The 19,857-nt window shown below is 30.2% G+C and overlaps 2 protein-coding genes and 1 pseudogene across 2 annotated transcripts; 1 reads left to right on the top strand and 2 right to left on the bottom strand.

The window, feature by feature from the left end:
- Positions 1 to 1,253: 1,253 nt before the first annotated feature.
- On the bottom strand, positions 1,254 to 3,566 carry LOC114367058. The gene is made up of 3 exons (XM_028324145.1): positions 3,219 to 3,566; positions 1,791 to 1,867; positions 1,254 to 1,443 (listed from the first exon to the last, which is right to left on the bottom strand). Exons 1-3 carry the CDS (start codon positions 3,460 to 3,462, stop codon positions 1,369 to 1,371), a joined length of 396 nt encoding a protein of 131 aa, XP_028179946.1. The 5' UTR covers positions 3,463 to 3,566; the 3' UTR covers positions 1,254 to 1,368.
- A 9,912-nt stretch (positions 3,567 to 13,478) lies between these two features.
- Positions 13,479 to 15,982, top strand: LOC114367323 (cytochrome P450 71A26-like). Its single transcript, XM_028324483.1, has 2 exons — positions 13,479 to 14,507; positions 15,202 to 15,982. The coding sequence occupies exons 1-2, from the start codon at positions 13,557 to 13,559 to the stop codon at positions 15,811 to 15,813; spliced, it is 1,563 nt and encodes a 520-aa protein (XP_028180284.1). The 5' UTR covers positions 13,479 to 13,556; the 3' UTR covers positions 15,814 to 15,982.
- A 1,794-nt stretch (positions 15,983 to 17,776) lies between these two features.
- On the bottom strand, positions 17,777 to 18,336 carry LOC114367377 (annotated as a pseudogene).
- Positions 18,337 to 19,857: the final 1,521 nt, after the last annotated feature.

The following is a 19,857-nucleotide window of genomic DNA, read 5'->3' as shown; positions in this document are numbered from 1 at the left end:
ATTCTTTTTAAAGAACTGATATTTGACCTACGGGACATTGATGAAAGTAGTATGAAGACATTGGAAAATCATTTATTGCTTATCAAATAAATAATAATAATAAAGAAAGAGTACACAAAAGGTGTTCATGTTTCTTAATGTTTTCACTACGCTTTTTTTTTTTTTAACTATTTCGATTTGAAATAATCTAGAGAAAAGTTAATTCTATTATATTACAAACCAAGTAAACACTTACTTTTCAACTTCAACTACCACTTGTAGATAACTACGTAATATAAACCAATCGATCGAATAGCACAGATTTCCCAAAAGCACATATATAGATATTAAAATTTCATCCAATGAATGGACGAATATGACTTCACATCAGGAGCAATCATGCAAAGTTGGCGATGAGATGGGACTATTCTAAAAGAAGAGAAGATTATACAGTATGGATCACGGAATTTTGATTCGAAAACATTTACCAACCATCCACTACTACCAACATATTCATACAGATAAGATTGAAAACTCCTCTCATGTCCCGGTCCCTATCCTCCATCTAATCCACTTCGTACTAATCACAACCCATAGATTCACGTGCCTTGTTTAATATTAACTGTATATAATTTATTAGTTAATAAATTTATTAACTTTTATAATAATTATTTTAAAAATTATATTAAACATGATTTTCTGATTAATTTATGATATCATTTTTTTATTATTATTATATAAAATTATTCTAACATTAATTGGAGAAAAAATATATACGAGTATGTATCAATACAATATTATTTTTATAGTATCATCCGATCTTAAAATATCGTATTAGATTTATTGGTTTTTATATATAATTACCCTAATTAAAATCGTACTAAACATATATAATTTTCGATTAGTACGTTAACCGGGTAAAAACTTTTTCACTAATTAATAGTTGCATCATATGATATATACAGCTATGAAAATATCATAGAAGTTCACATAATTTAATATTCTTCAACTGTTCTCCCCCACACCTCTATAATAAAATATTCTTTTTTTCATAAAATATCTCCAATCCAAGACATCTCCCTAAACCTTGCTTTCTTTTGCGATATATATAGAAATGCTAATCTTAATTGATGTGCATTAGTATTTAATAAAAAATTGGATTATCATGATTGAATATTTTGTTTTTCAAAATTTAATTTAAAAACAATATCGTATTTTATCATTTAGTTTTGTTTAAAAAATCATATATATAAGAGAGAATAGTGGAAAAAGGATAGGAAAGAAAAAAAAAATACAGAGGTGAAATAAATAAATGGTAAAAATTAAACAAACGACCAGAATAAAAATGAAAGAGGGGTAGGGAGGTTGGTGGAAAAGGTACACTAAACATTAATTTTCTGCTCTTTTATGATCGTCACTATTGCATGCTGCTGCTGCACCTTCTCTTTCTACTTGTGGGACCACCTGTGTGAGGGACACGTGGAAATAACACATTAGTCCTTTTCCTGACCCATAATATATATATCTATGATCGATCTATCTATCTCGTCAAAATATCCTTCCCTTTCTTAATATTATAATTCGAACAATGCATGTACAAGACAAGATCGAGCAAAACATGTGATGTGAGGAGTATCCGTTGTATTTAAGATCTTTCCACATGTATGAATGTGTTTGGTTAATTAATACGGTTCGTATATGTTTGGGAAGTAACATAGCTTATGATAAAAAATGATGTTTCTGTCCGTTGGATCGTGATCCAACGGTCGGAAACACGCTACAGTATTTCATCTTTACAAACCAAAACACACCTGGTCCTCTGACGAATTGCAGGGCTGAGATGATCTCGTCCTGATCCTTGTTCTTCTGGTTGTTGGACCCATTGAATCTGTTGTAAGAAACAGTCCCCAAATTAATTAATTATAAGAATGGAAAAAGAAAAAATGTTGGTCAAAAAGTGAACTATCTTTAAAATTAAAACAGGGACCCCAAACTGAAGTGGATCGTGAGATTTTTTCAGAGAATAAATAAATACGTTAAAACCATGGCTATGAAATTTCAAAGATTTTTTTTTCTTTTCTGGAACAAAATATCTGTCAACTACCTGAATAAAGTATCAAAAATAGACTAGGAAAGTTTGGTTTACTTTAAGCTTCGAGAAATAATATCTTATCTTTTAAAAAGTATGCCGACCACTTCTCTACAATTAATTAAACTAAACTAAACATGTAAATAGTAACTTATCTTTTTTAAATATAATTTTTATTTAACAAAAAATATATATATATATATATATATATATATACACACACCCGAATATTCGCTAACATGCAATCCCATACTTAAAAATTATTTTTAGACACCCATTCTGTTATAAGAGAGCCAGTAAAAGAGAGAAACAAAAAAAAATAGTATATATGATCATGAGTATTATAATGTTATAGGAAAAAATAAATAGAAAAAAATGAAGAAAGTTAATTATAATTAGGTGTTTGAAAATTTAGGGTATTAAAAAAATCTTAGCTCCAAGACATTATGCTACCGGTGTAATGTTGTAATAAATTTAGAGTATCTATTTTTATATGATTAAAATTATAGATTCTAATCCCTTAAAAAAATTATAGATTCTAAATTATAATGCACATTATTCTCAGTGTAATTAATAATTGAATCGTTAATAAGTACTAATACATCTTCAGTTATACTGTGAAAATGGAAAACCCTTTTTGTTCATAGATCGAAAACATTTGAATATTGTAAAAAAAAATCGTAATTTTTTTGAACAGTGTACGGTGTAGTATTTTATATTTTTTGATATAAAAATTGAAAAAAATAAATAAGAAATGGCTTAAATGTAGAGGATTGAGATCCGAAAGAAAAAAGAGGACGTTACTACTGTCTACAAATATCTAAGGGGCATATTCGATGTTTTCAATTTCGACGGTCCACTTGATTACGTGCTGTTTGGTTCAAGAACTTTAGACAGTAGAACAGCGTCCACCAGTAAAACAAAACCACCAACCCAACCACCGGTCCACCGCCAGCACCGTTAATTTTCATCAAACGCAAAAACCGATAATAATAATAATAATAATGTGTACCCAAACGCGGCCTTATCATAATCAACAGTCAACATTCAACACCCTCAGTTCCAACAATTTGTTCGCTCAAAATATCAAAACCCCAAAGCAACAATAATAACGGTTGCTAAGATGCGCGGGGAGGCTGCGATCACGTACCTGAGGGTGCATGGTGCTTTACGGTGCGGTGGCAGCGAGAGTTTGGTTTCAAATCCAAGGTGGATTCGGATGTGTCGGGGAGATAACGGTCGAGGCGCAGAGAGTAGCGCGTGGTGGAGGAGTTTGAGTTGCCTTCGTTTTGGAGCATTGTGCGGACGAAGGAGGCTTCCATGGAGTTTAGGAAGTGCACGTGCTTCTCGTCCGTCCAGAACGCCGTCGCTTCGCTCGCCGGCACGTGCGCCATCGCGGTGGGTGGAGGAACCGATGCTGCGGTGGCTTAGGGGATTCCTAGGAAATGAGAAGAGAGGATTCACTGAGTTAAGTTAAAGGATCGAGTGTGGGGAATATATATATATATATATATATATATGAGGGTGAGAGTATGGAAACGGTGTACTCGCTTTGAAGGTTCGACACCTGTATATTGTTTGTACATAATTTTATTATGTACTCGCTTTATTTGATGTGTCTCTCCTAATTTTAAAATAAGACATATTAAAATTTATAATTTTCAATCAGTTTTAACTGGAAAGAGAATATTAGATAATAGCATTCCTCTTAAAACTTTGCTACTTCATGTACTTATGTTACTTTTAATGCAAATTTACATTTTATCCACAGAAAACAAGTAAAGAACTGCAGTTTAAGTTGTCCTTGTTTTACTGAAAAAAATATCATGATATTTGCTGGATTCTAATATTTTATCTATATATATTAGTGAAGATGTGTATATACAATATAGTTTTAATTGGAAAATTTTTGAAATTATAAAGTATATAAATCGAAAATCTTTAAAAGCATAAAATATATTAGTTAAATAATGTAAATTTTTAAAATATAATATTAAATCCTAGAAATAGCATGTATTAGTTAATTTATGTCAAACTTTATAATTTAAGATAGAGATAATTTAGATAAACTTGTTAATAAGAAATTGTAATATAAGAAAATAAATAATTTAATGAGATAAAATAAGTTTTTTTTTTTATATGTTACACTTATTTTATGTTTAACTTTTCAACGTTTTTTATTCTAATATATCCATAATCACTTATAAACTTAATAGTCTTGTCTAGGAAAAATTTTAATGATAAAAATTGATACTGTAATTAAAAGTCTATAAATTTTATCCAAATTAAATTATAGTGTAGATAAGAAATTTATGCAGCTAATATATATTTAAAATATTTCTTTTGTTGTTGCATTGAAACAATATAGTTATAGTACTATTTATAGCAAAAGATATTTAATATTCTCATTGAATGATATTGTTTCATAAATAAATAAGTCCATGATTATTTAACTAAAGAAGTATATATAGTTATTATATGCTATAATGTCGTTAGATGTATTATAAAATAAAATAAAAATAGTAAAAGAAGATTATTTTAAGTTAAATACTTACTACACTCTGTTAGTGAAACATTAAATATAAACTAAAATGTTAAATACATTTTGATTTACAATGATTTTTTATTTAATAAAACGATCTAATACACACATATATTAGCTTTTATATATTTATTAAGATAATTAAGTCGACTTATTTCAAGAAATAATAGAGTCAAAAGTTTTTGTAAGTAGAATAGAGAAAAAGCAAGTCTTAATTTTATGAGAAAGTTTTAGTAGAATAGAAAGACATATTTTTTTCTTTTCTTTTCTCATTTTTATTGGTCTAATAACAATTAATAGCATAATAAAAAACTTTACAAGTTAGTAATTATATTCAATTTAATCTCAAATAGTGTTCTTAGTGATTATCTAAAATGTAGTTGAAAACGATACCTTGAACTATATAAATATAGATTATTCATGATCTATTATGTGTTGCCATGCCAGTGTTGGATGAAAGCTTTCATTTTTTTATTTTTATTTTAAAATTATTATTATTATTATTATTATTATTATTATTATTATTATTATTATTATTTGTGTTTGAGCGTGTTAGTGTTGATCACACATGGTTTTTGAAACTTCATTTCCTTTAATTGGTGGCAACTGGCAGCCAGTAGAAGCGCGAGTAGCGAACGGATATCATAGTCGAGTCGAGTGGGCAAGGTTGAATCGAAATGTGCAAAAGTTGCAAAATATCTCTGACGGTCATGAGAGTGAGAGGGAGATATTTTGGGGATTAACGTAGAAAAGGAAAAAAGAATATACAATGTATTAAAATGATTTTCCTATTTTTTTTTTAAAAGACTGTGTACATACTATAACATAAAACAATTTTATACAGTAACTCAATTACAAACCATTTGTTGACTTACACTAATTATTTTAAAAATCATATTTAAAACAATTTTTAATTAATTGATAGGTGTAAAAAATTATATGGACAATATAAGATTATTAAACTCTTATTTTGATCATTATTTAAGATTATAATACGTAAATTACAAAAAAAAATCCTCTATTTTAATTAACTATATATATATATATTGATATTATTATCATTATCTTTTCTATATAAATATAAATAAATTGATAAAAATAATATTATCTGAAAATTTTAAACATTAATAAATAAATAAAAAATTGTGTTATGAAACAAATAAATGAAAAGAAAAAATAATACCATGGAAATATTTTTAGTTAATAAACTAACGAATGTCTTCAAAATATTAGTTGAGAAAATAAAATAAAATTTTCTATTAAAAATATTCATTTTATTAAAATATAAAAATGATTTAACATTTATTTTAAAATAATTGAAGGTACTAATGAAGTAAATTAATATTATCCTTAGAGTATTTGTTTTCTAAAGTAAGAAGTAGATGGAAAAATATATTTTAATTACTGATTAAAAGTTAATAATTAATGTCATAATAAGAAAAGAAAAATACATATGTAATGAATTTACAATTAATACAATATTAGTTATTAATTTTTCAAATGATGTCTGAAAACTATTTTATTTTCTAAAATATTTTTATTTTCTTTGCTAAATCCGACGATTAACAAAATCCTTTATGTTTTAGTATAGTAAATATTTAAATTTTAATAATCAATTTTTAAAGGTGTTAGTTAAAGAATCAATAAATAAATAAATAAATAAATGTTTTTTTAAAAATTAAAATTCACATATTTTTATTTTTATTAACATTTATCTGTCAAAAAATCTTCTATGCTATGCTTAGATGCTGGCAAGTGGCTGTTGTCCACGTAAGCGTGAGAGTACCATCTTGTTGCTTAATAAATTCCTGTGGTCCAACCCTTGCATTACCATTTTTATTTCTTTCTTCCTGTGGTCCACTTTCCATTTCTAGTTTCACTTTGTCACTATCCTTTTCATTTAATAAATTCTATCAAGCTATAATTTTATTTATTTATTTATTATTATTATTAAGGGGGGAGAAAAATGAATTTTCTGTTTCTCTTTATGCTGCAGTTTCTTATGAAGGATAAATACAAAATGAGTAGTAAAATTAGTTTGAAATTAGATTTTATCTAAAATATCCCACTATATATTGTTTCAGAAAGATGTTACAAATTGAAATATCCCTCTACATATAGTTATGCATACAGTCAACATAAATACATAAATGACCGAGTAAAGAAGGGGAATTGATGTTAGCCAAAAATTCGTTCCATGGCCCAAACAACAGCAAACTTGCTGGCATATACATAAACCGCTTTCTTTACAACCAACTATCGAAATAAATTATAAGATTGATTTCATCATAAAAAATAAGAAAAAAAGGAAAATGTTTGATTTTTTTTGTTTGTAAAAAAATTTAATAATTAACAATTAGATAAAAATAACAACCAACTATCATGCTATAAAAATTCATCTAAAAAAAAACTATTAGGTGATAAAAGGAGAGGAAATTCAACTCCCATGCTTTCAAGTTTCAATATTCTTTTGTCCTCCAACATGACAAATAATCACATTTTTACTGCACTAAATTTATATCTTATAACATTTTCTATTATTATATTTTAACATGTATTTTGATTTTAGTTTAGTATTTTTTCTAATTATATTTCTATATATTCTTTTAATGATAAATTTATTAATGTTAATTGTACTATTAGTAAATGAACAACTATCACCTTTATTTTTAGTTTCTAATTATTACTACTATATAGTTGTGGATAGACATGTCAATGGTGATATAATTGAAATACTACAATTAAAGTTTAACCTTTTTTTTACAAGAATTAAAATTAAAACAAAAATATTCAAATGACTAAAATAAAAAACCTATTTTTTAGGAACTAAAAAATTATTTAAACCTAGTTTTAATTATTCTTGCATTTAACTTAGTCTAAAAAGATGATTTGTTCCTTGGGGTGAATTGTTTTTCACTTAATGTATCTCTTAGTGGTCATTATAATTCTTTCTTTAACAATTATTGATAGTATCCCTTTGGATTTTATTGCAAGACTTAGGTTTCTTCTTTAAATTAAATGTTTCACATATTATTATTATTATTATTATTATTATTATTATCATTATTATTATTCTATTTTCAGTTTTATTATCATTTTATGTTTTTTCATCTAATTCTATAGTTATTTATTATCCTCTCTGTTGTTATATTATACTCCAAATTACAACCAATTAAGGCATAGGCCCCATGTCAAAAGAAGGGAAGGTGAAAATAGCCTAGAAAGCATCAAATGCATATGCAGCTCAAGCATGGCCCAAATTTTGTGTTGGTCACTCGACCTCCCCTTTCCGAAATAAACGTCCAGATTTTGGTTCCCTTCAGATTTGGTGAACATGTTGTGGATGCAAAAGACAAATTAAACGCCATGGAATTTCAGATTGATAGAACAACCATAAAGGCTTTGATCCTGGTACGTACAAGATTGGTACCTTGGATTCAAATCGCTAGCTAACTGTTCTAGTTTCTCATTTCATAAATATACTTTAATTTTATAAAAACATCAGTTATTTTCATCTTAATACCAATAGAAAGGATGTGACAAAAGATAAACTGATATTTTATACATCAGGTACTGCTGAAGGTTTTGTAGAGTACTTAAGGTGCACGATTGACGTCTTTGTAAAAATATATACATACTGATCTAAACATCTAAACATGTAAATGAATTTAAATGTCATATTCAGATCAAACAACGGAAGCTAAAAAAGGAGTACAAGCGTATTTCTAGCCATTGCAGATCAAACACAAAGCGACGCAAGTACGAACCTGAAGACAACTTTGTTTTTCCAGACTCTTACTCACTCTAAATAGATGGTGTATTTTTCTAAATAGAGAAGTAAGTTTGGTAATACAAAACTGAGAACACCACATCCTATTTATAGAGTGTGTCCATCTCAAAGCTCAACTAATTTGTATCAGATAGTAGGTTTGAGGATAGGGACGTGAGTTTGTTACTGAATGTGACAGAGATAAGGGTTGAACGTGGGAGGAAAATGGACCAGATTCAGAAAACAAATTCTCGAAAAAACTGCAACTGGAAAAAATAGTGGAAAGAGAATGTGGACCCATCCAAAAATTTCATCATTCTCCCACTTGGTCCATTTAACTCAACATCAACCATAACAAGAAACATAATATATGAGTCATGGCGATAGGTCCTCTGATGATGAGTAATATCTTTCATGTACCACAATATATCAAGTCTCTCAATACTAGCAATCATCAACTCAGTGTTGACGTATTCAATGATCACTTTCTTCTCTTTAACACGTTCTCTTATGGTTAAGTACTTGATGTCGATGTGCTTATTTCGACTTCCATTTTTGTTGTTTTTAGCCATAAACACCGTAACAGAGTTGTCACAATACAACTTTAATGGCCTGGAAATAGAGTCCACAACTCTAAGGCCAGACATGAAACTCTTCAACCATACACCATGCGAGGTAGCCTCAAAATAGGAAACGAACTCAGCCTCCATAATGGAAGTAGCAGTTAAGGTTTGCTTGACACTTTTCCAAGATACAGCTCCATCGGCTAACATAAAAATATAACCAGATGTTGATCTTCATAAATCAACGCAACCAGTAAAGTCTGAATTGAAGTAGCCAATCACTTCCAGACAATCTGTCCGTCTGTACATGAGCATGTAATTCTTTGTCCCTTGAAGATATCTCGTCACTTTCTTTGCAGTTTTCCAATGGTCAATACTTGGATTACTCTAATATCTTCCCAAAACTCCAACAGTATATGCAATGTCAGGTCTGGTGCAAATCTGAGCATAAATAAGGCTTCCAACAGCTGAAGCATATGGAGTATTCTTCATGTGTTCCCGCTCAAAATCATTTTTCGGGCACTGACTCAAAGCAAGTTTGTCACCCTTCACAATGGGAGCTATACTTGGTGAACAATCTATTGACATTTACAAACTTAAGAATTAAAGTAGAGATTTACTAGCATATAAATTTCAACATATTTCTTTGGATCCAATCAATGTTATGAGTCTTCATTGGTCCTACTTTTTATTTAATAAATCTTACATATAAATTTCATTTCATGATAAAAGAGTACATTGAAAAGAGTTTAAGGAATACATTGCAAAACCTTCTCTAGCCCAGATTAACAGAAGTTATAAATGCCTTCTATTTCACTTGTAGTATGTTTTTACACCACCTTCCTAAACAAAAATTTTGACTCATGTCCTTATGCATGTTGAGTTTATTTTCTATCATATAAAAATTCAAAGGTAATTTAAGATTGGTATTTCTTTCAGGATATGTTTGTTGCTGGTAGTAATCTTAGGGTGGGACATGACAAAACTTTTAAGGCACCCAATTGTGAATTTGTGCAAAAGCTACAAGCTAGGCGAGGTGAGGAGTACGTGGTTAGTGATAGAACTCACACAATTGAGGAGGATTTAGTTATAAGTAGCATGCTTTATTAAAGAAACTTTTCGATTACATTCCCCAGTTCTCTTATTGGTTCCAAGGGAATCCATACAAGATACCAAAGTGATGGACTATGACATTGAAACTGGCACACAAATACCAGTTAATGCTTGGACAATTACAAGAGATCCTTCATATTGGGATCAACCTCAAGAGTTTCAACCATAAAGGTTCTTAAATAGTTTAATAGATATCAAAGGAACATGGTTTTCAATTGATCCCATTTGGAGCAGGAAGGAGAGGTTGCCCAAGAATAATGTTTGCCATGGTTGTGAATGAGTTGGTCCTAGCAAACCTTGTTCACAATTAATTGTTCAGTGTCTTGTTCACTCAATGAGGACTAATGAATTAATATTTATTACTTATATGTTTCAATTGATTCTATTTTTGAAGCTGAATTAACCTTATGTATTACATGTTCCATTTCATAACACGATGTATCTAAATGAATCCAGTTTTACTTGATGACAACATTCAATTAGACTCATTATATTTTTTTATTAATTTATTTGATCATGGAAGGAATACAATTACTTTTGTAATTTAAGTCTAAGTTCTTTTCCTATGAATCCATTGTTTAGATTCACCATCAGTTCTTTCTTAAAACATCTAAGCTTATGCAAGAGAGAAAATCAAACAATTCATTCAATTAAACACAATAAGAAAAGAATCAATGGGAGAAAAACAAACTTTGTATATAAAAATAAAGAACACAAATCCATTAAAAATGTGAAAAGGCTATGCTCAATCCTAAACAAGATTACTACTCAAGCATGACCATGGAGAAAATCAAATAATAATAGAAGAAACTTGAGTAATCTTGAGCTTAAAGCCATCACTCCCTAAGGTTTTGTGTCCTTTTCAAAATCCTTAAAATGACTATTTATACTTAGGGTGAAAAAAGGTTCAACCCCCAACTCAAAAATAAAACATACAATTAGTAGAAAATGAGGGTTTGCATCGATCGTCACCTTCATGACCATTTTCCTGGCCAAGACATGGGATTCTTGGCTTAGTGTATTCATCAAAGTAGTAGATAAGTTTGTCCTAGAATTTTAGGCAGAGGTGATATTTCAAAAAAGAGAATAAATAGAAGTTTATTTAGGTAAATTTAAATAAAAAAGGAAAGGAGAGTGTATTTAGTAACTGCGGTAGTGTAAATAGTAAAATTTAAATAAAAAAGGAAAGGAGAGTGTATTTCCTTAAGCCCAAATTTCAACATAGCCCAACAGTGAACAGGACCCAACGAGCACAATACTCCCTTTGGGATTGATCTCCAAATAGTACGTTGCGATTGTTCCTTGAGATTGCTCAAAATTTGTAGTCTCACAAGTCACATACTCCCTTCTTCACTCAGGACTCACGCACCCATGGACCAATTTCTTAACAAACGAAGATGCATCAATTATCACACCAATCTCAAGGAATTACATGTCTCATGTCTGAAACACTCTGATTATTAGTGGTTAATTTTCAGAATAATTTCCCCGGTTACCCTTCTATCGGTTCAACTCATCAAAAATCAAGGAGCAATTTTTCATCCATTACAAATATGCAATATCACACCCAGTAAATTCAATCAAAATAAGGAACAATTTCATATTACAGAAGCCAACTTTAAAGGAACTACAATTTTAACCATTCCCATTACACATTTTTTATTTCAAAAAAGAAAAAAAAATTAATCATTTACTAAAAACAATAGTATATTGTGTACAATCCCTTTTTCATTATTGTGGGAGATATGAGTGGCTATCCCAGCCTAGCCAGTGTGATTGTTTGAACGTTAAACCTGTTATAAATCCTTGAAAAAGTCTAACGAAACAATATACACGACTCATTTGGCATTGATAGGTGCATGTGTATCCTGAACAGTAACCCCAATAATGGTTTATGTTAGGAAAAAATGACACTGACGTAGTATCAACTTTTCGTGTGTTTGATAGTTGCAGTTAATGACTACAAAATTATCAAAAGTGCTGAGTGAATTAATTAACCTTCAAGTATTGTATCTAAAAGCATTACTGTACGTATTATATTGTCCGAACCGAATGTCCACTTTTCACGATTTTTTTTTTTTCTCCAGAGTCTAGATTATTCAATGTAGAAGAAACACTTTTCACGTTTCAAATTATTATGGTCCTCGATGTTTTGGCAATGCTACACACGTCCCTATACATCATGACTTTTGCAAATACGTACAAGTTCCCAACACGCGTTGCATGTCAATTGTCGGTCATCAACCATATTTTGGATGCATTTGGGTGAAATTTAGAAAAATAAGAAGATAGGAAAGGAGTAAAGAAAAACAAATAATAGTATGATAAATGATCCGATGAAAAATAAAAAGAGAAATATCAAGGGAAAAAAGATAGAATAGATTGGATGTGAATAGAATATTAGTTTATGTACATAGAGAAAGATCTTGAACATTTTAAGTGTGTGAGATACCAAAAATTATTAGGTGATGTTAAATCATCATAGTTATTGGACTTGGTTTGGATTGGTCAGATTGATCTATTGGTCTGAGAACCAGTCATCCAACCAGTCTAGATCACTTATGGATTAGTTACAAATGTGACCTGTTTCGACTGGATGTGACCTGACCTTGAACCAATAACTTGGCAGCTGATGCATTTTTGATTATTTTTTTTACAATAAAACAACATCACTCATTAAAAAAAGTTCAATTTATATCTTACACTTATATATGTTGTTTATATATTTACTTTTTTTTATCATGCATAACTGCATCTTAAAATTTGAGATGATAAATTTATTATTTTTTTTCTTAACTAATTTGTGTGTGTATTAGATTATGTTTGTCATTATATAACAATGATATATAATTTAACTTTTAACTTAAGGTTGTTTATACTAAATTCTCAAAAAATATGTTTCATGTTGAAAATTTTAAACAATTTCATAATTATGCTTTTAAATATGTTAATTTTTTTTATTAAACTTTAAATCTTAAGTATACAAAGTTATATATGTTAATTTTTTTTATTAAACTTTAAGTATACAAAGTTACATGTCATAAAATTATTTATATATTTTAAATATAAATCAAGTCATGCAAATTCACTTGTGACTCATTACGTCAATCCTAATCGAATAATCTAGTGCTTCAACCGAATTGATAATTCTTCTGAGTCTTATAACATTGAATCAAGTGCTATATAAATGTTTTTTTTTCTTTTGTAAATTTTAAAATTTGTTATGTTGTATAGTTATTAGTTGGAATCACATACAAGTAACCGGTAGTTTAGGACAATCTAATAATTTCTCGTTAGATACTTAGAAATATAAAAAGAAAAGAGATAAATAATTTTTATAATTCAAGATATTATATATAAGTGAGAAGAAAAAAAAAAGTTGAATAGAATATTTGAACTAAATTGAGTGTACAAAAATCTGCAATATATATACATGAACCAACACATACTATTACCATCTTACTAAGTCCACTTATCATCATAACCTTGAAGCAGAATCCAATGTCGAATTTTCTGAATGCAACATCCTCCTTCTGGTTCTTCCTATCTATGCTATCATTGTTCATCTTCCTAGCCTTTCCCACCATATTCAATCTCTTATCAAAGCTGAATTATTCCAAATCAGCAAAAAACTCACCCCCATCTCCTCCAAAACTCCCAATCCTAGGAAACCTCCATCAACTTGGCATGTCACATCACCGCACACTCCAATCTCTAGCTCAGTCCTATGGCCCTTTAATGCTACTTCACTTCGGGAAGGTACCGGTTCTCGTGGTCTCAACCGCCGAAGCGGCGCGTGAGGTTCTGAAAACCCAGGACCACGTTTTCTGCAACAGACCACATCGTAAGATGTTTGACATCTTCTGGTATGGTTCCAGAGACGTAGCATCTGCTCCATATGGCCACTACTGGAGGCAGGTGAAGAGTATCTGCGTCTTGCATCTTCTGAGTGCCAAAAAGGTTCTATCTTTTCGTAGAGTGAGGGAAGAGGAAGTTGTTTTATTGATAGGGAAAGTTAAAAAGAGTTTTTGTTCTGATTTCATAATGCCAGTGAACTTAACTGATTTGTTTTCTGATGTTACTAATGATATAGTGTGTAGGTGTGTTATTGGGAGGAGGTATGAGGGGAGTGAGCTTAGAGGGCCAATGAGCGAGTTGGAAGAGTTGTTGGGGGCTTCGGTTTTGGGAGACTATATACCTTGGCTTGATTGGTTGGGGAGAGTTAATGGGGTGTATGGTAAGGCAGAGAGAGCGGCTAAAAAACTTGATGAGTTTTTGGATGAAGTTGTTGATGAGCATGTTTGTAAGAGAGACCATGATGATGGTTGTGGTGATGATGATGTTGATGGTTATGGCCAGAATGATTTTGTGGACATCTTGCTGTCGATTCAGAAAACAAGCAGCACCACCGATTTCCAGGTTGATAGGACAATCATGAAGGCTTTGATCATGGTAAGAAGATCTATCATTGTTTGTGCCTACTATACTAGTATAAGACGAGTGTATTATACTCCTTAACACGAAAATTATTGGTTTCCCTAGATTACATGCATGGTTGTTATTAATTGGTATACAATGTGTAATTAGGTATTATTAATTTTGGTTATAATTTAAATTTTTTGAATACATGTTAAGTAGAAATTGATTGAGACCATAAATAAGTGATAATTCTTATATAATGTTCTTTAAATCTTTTGAGTTATATTACTGTAAAATATTTATCATTTTTTATGATAAGTTAATGACTAATATTTGTAAAAGAAAACTTTTTTACAATATACAGTAGAATCTCCCAACTTTACTACATTTTTCGAATCAACTTGTCATTACTCTAAATGTAATTGTGTGGCTGATATTTCTCTTATGTATTATGTTATGGGCCCCACTTTCTTGCACAAAATTAAGATAAGAAATGTCATGAAAAGTTTTAGCAGAATTTGTACGAAAAAAATCTTTAACCAATAAAAGGATAGCTAGCATTGGCCTTTCATGGTAAGTGTTGGACTTGATTGGATAGGAAAGACAGAAAACTAATACGCCAATCACGTTATAGGTCTACGTACTACATGTCCAGCATTTTCGATATCGTGATAATATTGGCATATTTTAAATTATTAACTATTGGTGTTTTTATCTTCCAATTCAGGATATGTTTGGTGCAGGAACTGATACCACTCTTGCAGTCCTAGAGTGGGCTATGACAGAACTATTGAGGCACCCAAATGTGATGCAGAAACTACAAGACGAGGTAAGAAGTGTGGCTGGGGGCAGGACTCACATAACTGAGGAGGATTTGAATGTCATGCGTTACTTGAAAGCAGTCATTAAAGAAATTCTTAGATTGCACCCTCCATCTCCCATATTGATTCCAAGGGAATCCATGCAAGATACGAAATTGATGGGCTATGACATTGCAATTGGCACACAAGTAATAGTTAACAATTGGGCAATTTCAACAGACCCTTTGTACTGGGACCAACCACTAGAATTTCAACCAGAGAGATTCTTGAAGAGTTCAATAGATGTCAAAGGACATGATTTTGAATTGATCCCATTTGGAGCTGGAAGGAGGGGTTGCCCAGGAATAGGGTTTACCATGGTTGTGAATGAGTTGGTCCTTGCAAATATTGTGCACCAATTTGATTGGACTGTGCCTGGTGGAGTGGTGGGGGATCACACATTGGATATGTCTGAAACTACTGGATTGACTGTTCACAAAAGGTTGCCTCTTGTGGCACTTGCATCACTTCATATGTGACAAAATATACAAGTGAAATATTACAAATAAAATCACCAACAATATGTTAGATTTCAATTGACATCAAAAGTGAAGTGGTACAATCGATGAATAAGTTGTATCTTATATCATGTTAGATTTTAGTTTAAAACTAATTGATATTAAGGAAATTGTTTAAAAAATATATGAATTATATCTTGAGAACACATGTGAAACTTTCAAACATAACATAAACAATAGAAAATAAGTAGCTGTTTGTGTTATTAATTAGTAATATTGCATTATCAGAATAAACAAAAAACTAAAAATAAAATCAATGATTTACCCCGATTGTTCTTTCCATCTCTCTTCAATTTTTTTTTTTTGTTTTTCATTCATTTTTCCACCCGTATATTTTACCATATACTCTAAGAAAATACAGTGTATAGTTTATCTTTTCCATTGGCGACTGAGTTTATCAGTACTACTCTCTTTGCATAACGGTTGCGATTGCTGTGGGGTTTGTGGATGGAAATGTATATATTTAATTATATCATCATGCTCATGAAATGAAACAGGAAAAATTATTTGCGGTTCTTATTTGTCTCTGAAGAGAATGGGCTATTTAGCTCAATTTTAGGTTTATGGGTGGATTAATATACCGCGTCAATCATAATTAGAGATTTATCATTGCATAGAACTTCTTTTATTTTTGGTTATAAATGTTTTTATTTAATATTTTTATTTTTCATGAAAAAAGATCAAATAAATATTTTTGAATTATTGTTGCTATTTTAAGATAAACACAGAGTCCTTTAAAAAAAAGATAAATACATAGAGAGTGATGTGAAAATTAATTTTGAACTTAATATGTATATACCTAAAGTACATCAAAATTGAACTCATTTATATGACCTTAATGGATATATTTCACTGATGATAAATTTTGTTATTAAAGATTAATTTATAAAAAAATTTAAAACAAAAAACACTTTTAGAAATTTTCTTTTGTGTACAAAAGTATCACTCAACAGGAAACTGGTAAATGAATAGATTACATTTTTTAAGCATGAGAATTATTGAAGTGGATTCTTCTCAACGTTTTTATACACATACACATAATTAACAAACAAACTATATATGGTGGTGGTCATTAAGAATCAGGGGATCCTTACACATGGGGTAATCATTTCTGTTCCATAGTAGGAGCGTTTTTCTTTTCTAAACATTTCTAATTTAAGAATTTAAGCTACCAAGTTTGACCAACTTATCATCGATCATAGGAATTTGCATCAAAATTATTATTTTCGCCCCACTAAATAGCAGTATTAATTAACCTTCGAAATTCACAAAAAGGCTTTTATGCGTTTGTCTGCTCTTCTTGAAGAGATAGGTGAAGCATATGCAAATTAAACATGGTTTGAACTGATTTATGATCCCTGGAATGGTGGCTAGAGCTTACTGTTTTTTTAATCTCAGTGTTCTGAATCTATTAATTATGCAAGTTTTCCCACAGATTGCTTTTAAAAATCTTGTTACTATATAGATCCTCCTCCAATCTTCAACCCAAAAAAGAAATTTTGTTGCATTCTTTTATAAAGATCCACTCACATTATTCATTCATGTTGCATGCTTCCTGGATGATAACTTTAAAATGCAATATATTTGATGCTGCTTTGTTTGTGCCAAATATAGCAATTAAACTAGGCAAAAGATGTGTCTAAAATTCAAATTGTCTCCCACTGAGCTAAAGTTAAATAGAAAAGATTTTGAGAATAATACTCCACATATATTTTACTAGAGTAGAAAAAAAATAGTTAAACATCTCTAATAACAAGATTGATAAAGTTTGACATAATTCATAGATAACAGAAAGATTTTGAAAACATTACCCTTCTTAATTTGTTACACATGAGTTAAAGAGTTCAGTTAATTGAATAATGTGCATCATTTATTATAAACCTTCTAATATTGAATTCGATTCTTATAAATAAAAAAATTATTGTTACACATTAGGTGATGCAAGAGTCACGAGAGATAACTTTTTGTGAACAGTCAATCCAGTAGTTTGAGACATATCAAGTGTCTGGTCCCCAACCACTCCACTTGGCACTGACCAATCAAATTGGTGCACAATGTTTGCAAGGACCAACTCATTCAAAGCCATGACAAAGCCTATTCCTGAACAACCCCTTCTTCCTGCTCCAAATGGGATCAATTGGAAATCATGTCCTTTGATATTCATTGAACTCTTTGAGAATCTCTCTGGTTGAAACCCTAGAGGTTGGTCCCAATATGAAGGGTCTGTTGAAATTGCCCAAGCATTAACTAATGCTTGTGTGCCAGCTGCAATGTCATAACCCATCACTTTGGTAACTCTTGTCGCAACCAGCTACAGTTCTCACCTCATCTTGTAGTTTTTGCATCACATTTTGGTGCCTCAAGAGTTCTGTCATAGCCCACTCTAGGACTCCAAGGGTAGTATCACTTCCTGCAACAAACATGCTGAATTGAAAGAAACTAACATCAATTGTTAATATATGCCATTATCACCATAATTTTTGAACTAGCTCCCATCAGAATTCGGAATATACTACAATTCAGGGTGGAGAAACCTGGCTTCATAGTTACAATTTGCAAATAATAACTGGATTAATACAAATAAAAACAAAACATAAAAATAGAATAATACATTGTATTATAGGGAGATGTAATTGCCACGAGACTTAATTTTCTAGTCCTTTGATACTTTAATTTTTATGCCAAAGTGGCGGAGATAATATAGATGGAACAATGTTATCAACACATTCTTTAGTTCACTAATTCTCTTTACAAACGTTTTGTATTAGATGAAATTTCACCTCTAACTAGTGAAATCCACATTAATTTTAATCAATAAAAAATGTTAAAAAAATGGGTTTTAAAGAATACATTACTAAGATAGATCTTCTTACCATGACCAATAAGTACATCAACCATTTCACAGGTACAAACACTGAACTATATCTTCTTACCATGACCAAAGTCTTGACGAATGTCCTATCAATCTGGAAATCTGTGGTGATACTCTCTTGAATCGACAGCAAAATGCCCATAAAATCATTCTGGTCTTCACTATCAACATCCCCATGCCCATCAAGGCCTCTCTTACTAACATGCTCCTCAACAACCTCATCATAAAATTCATCAAGCCGTTTTGCCACTCTCTCTGCTCTACCATACACCCCATTAACCCTTCCCAACCAATCAAACCAAGGTAAATAGTCCCCTATAACTGAAACCCCATACAACTCTTCCATCTGACTCATTGGCTCCCTAAGCTCACTCCCACCATATCTCCTTCCAATAACACACCTACACACAACATTAGTAACTTCACATAACAAACTTGTTAAGTTTACTTGCATGGAAGCAGAACAACTCTGCCTAACTTTCTCTATCATTAACACAACTTCTTCCTTCACTCATCATCAGTATATAATTTTGTTATATATATAATAAATATGGCGCATTTAAAACAAATAAATTGTATGTTGTAGTGTATTATTAGCTTGTTTGGATTGGTGGCATGTTCAACTCAAAGCAATTAATTTTTGTACATGGTTTTCTCAATGATTATCGTTAAATCAAACGTCCTATTTTGCTACTCCACCGGCCAAGGGTTTGAAACTCGAGTATATAGTTGGTTTGGGAAGAAAAAAAAAGGGAGAGAGTGGAGCAGAAGATAAGATTTTAATTTTAAGTGTTTGATAAGAAAAAAAGAGAAAGTTAAATTATTAAATAATTTTTTTCAAGTGATAAAAATTTAATAAATAATATTATTTGAATATTAAAATACTAACACTAAAAATCATATTATATAGAATTAACTTTATTTATTTCTTAATTTTTTATTCACTTATATATATATATATATATATATATATATATATATATATTAAAAAATATTATTATTTAATTTTAGTATTCATGAAACTTTTTTTTTTCATTTTTGAAATCTTGTTGATTTTTACAAATAAAAAACGTCATTGATAACTAATAACTTTAATATTCTTAATTTACTCAGTTATAAACTTTTGCCATATT

This window comes from Glycine soja, chromosome 9 (genome assembly GCF_004193775.1).
Source record: "Glycine soja cultivar W05 chromosome 9, ASM419377v2, whole genome shotgun sequence".
Lineage (NCBI taxonomy): Eukaryota > Viridiplantae > Streptophyta > Magnoliopsida > Fabales > Fabaceae > Glycine > Glycine soja.
The sequence above is the reverse complement of the archived record's forward strand: the minus strand, read 5'-3'. Positions and strand labels throughout refer to the sequence as shown.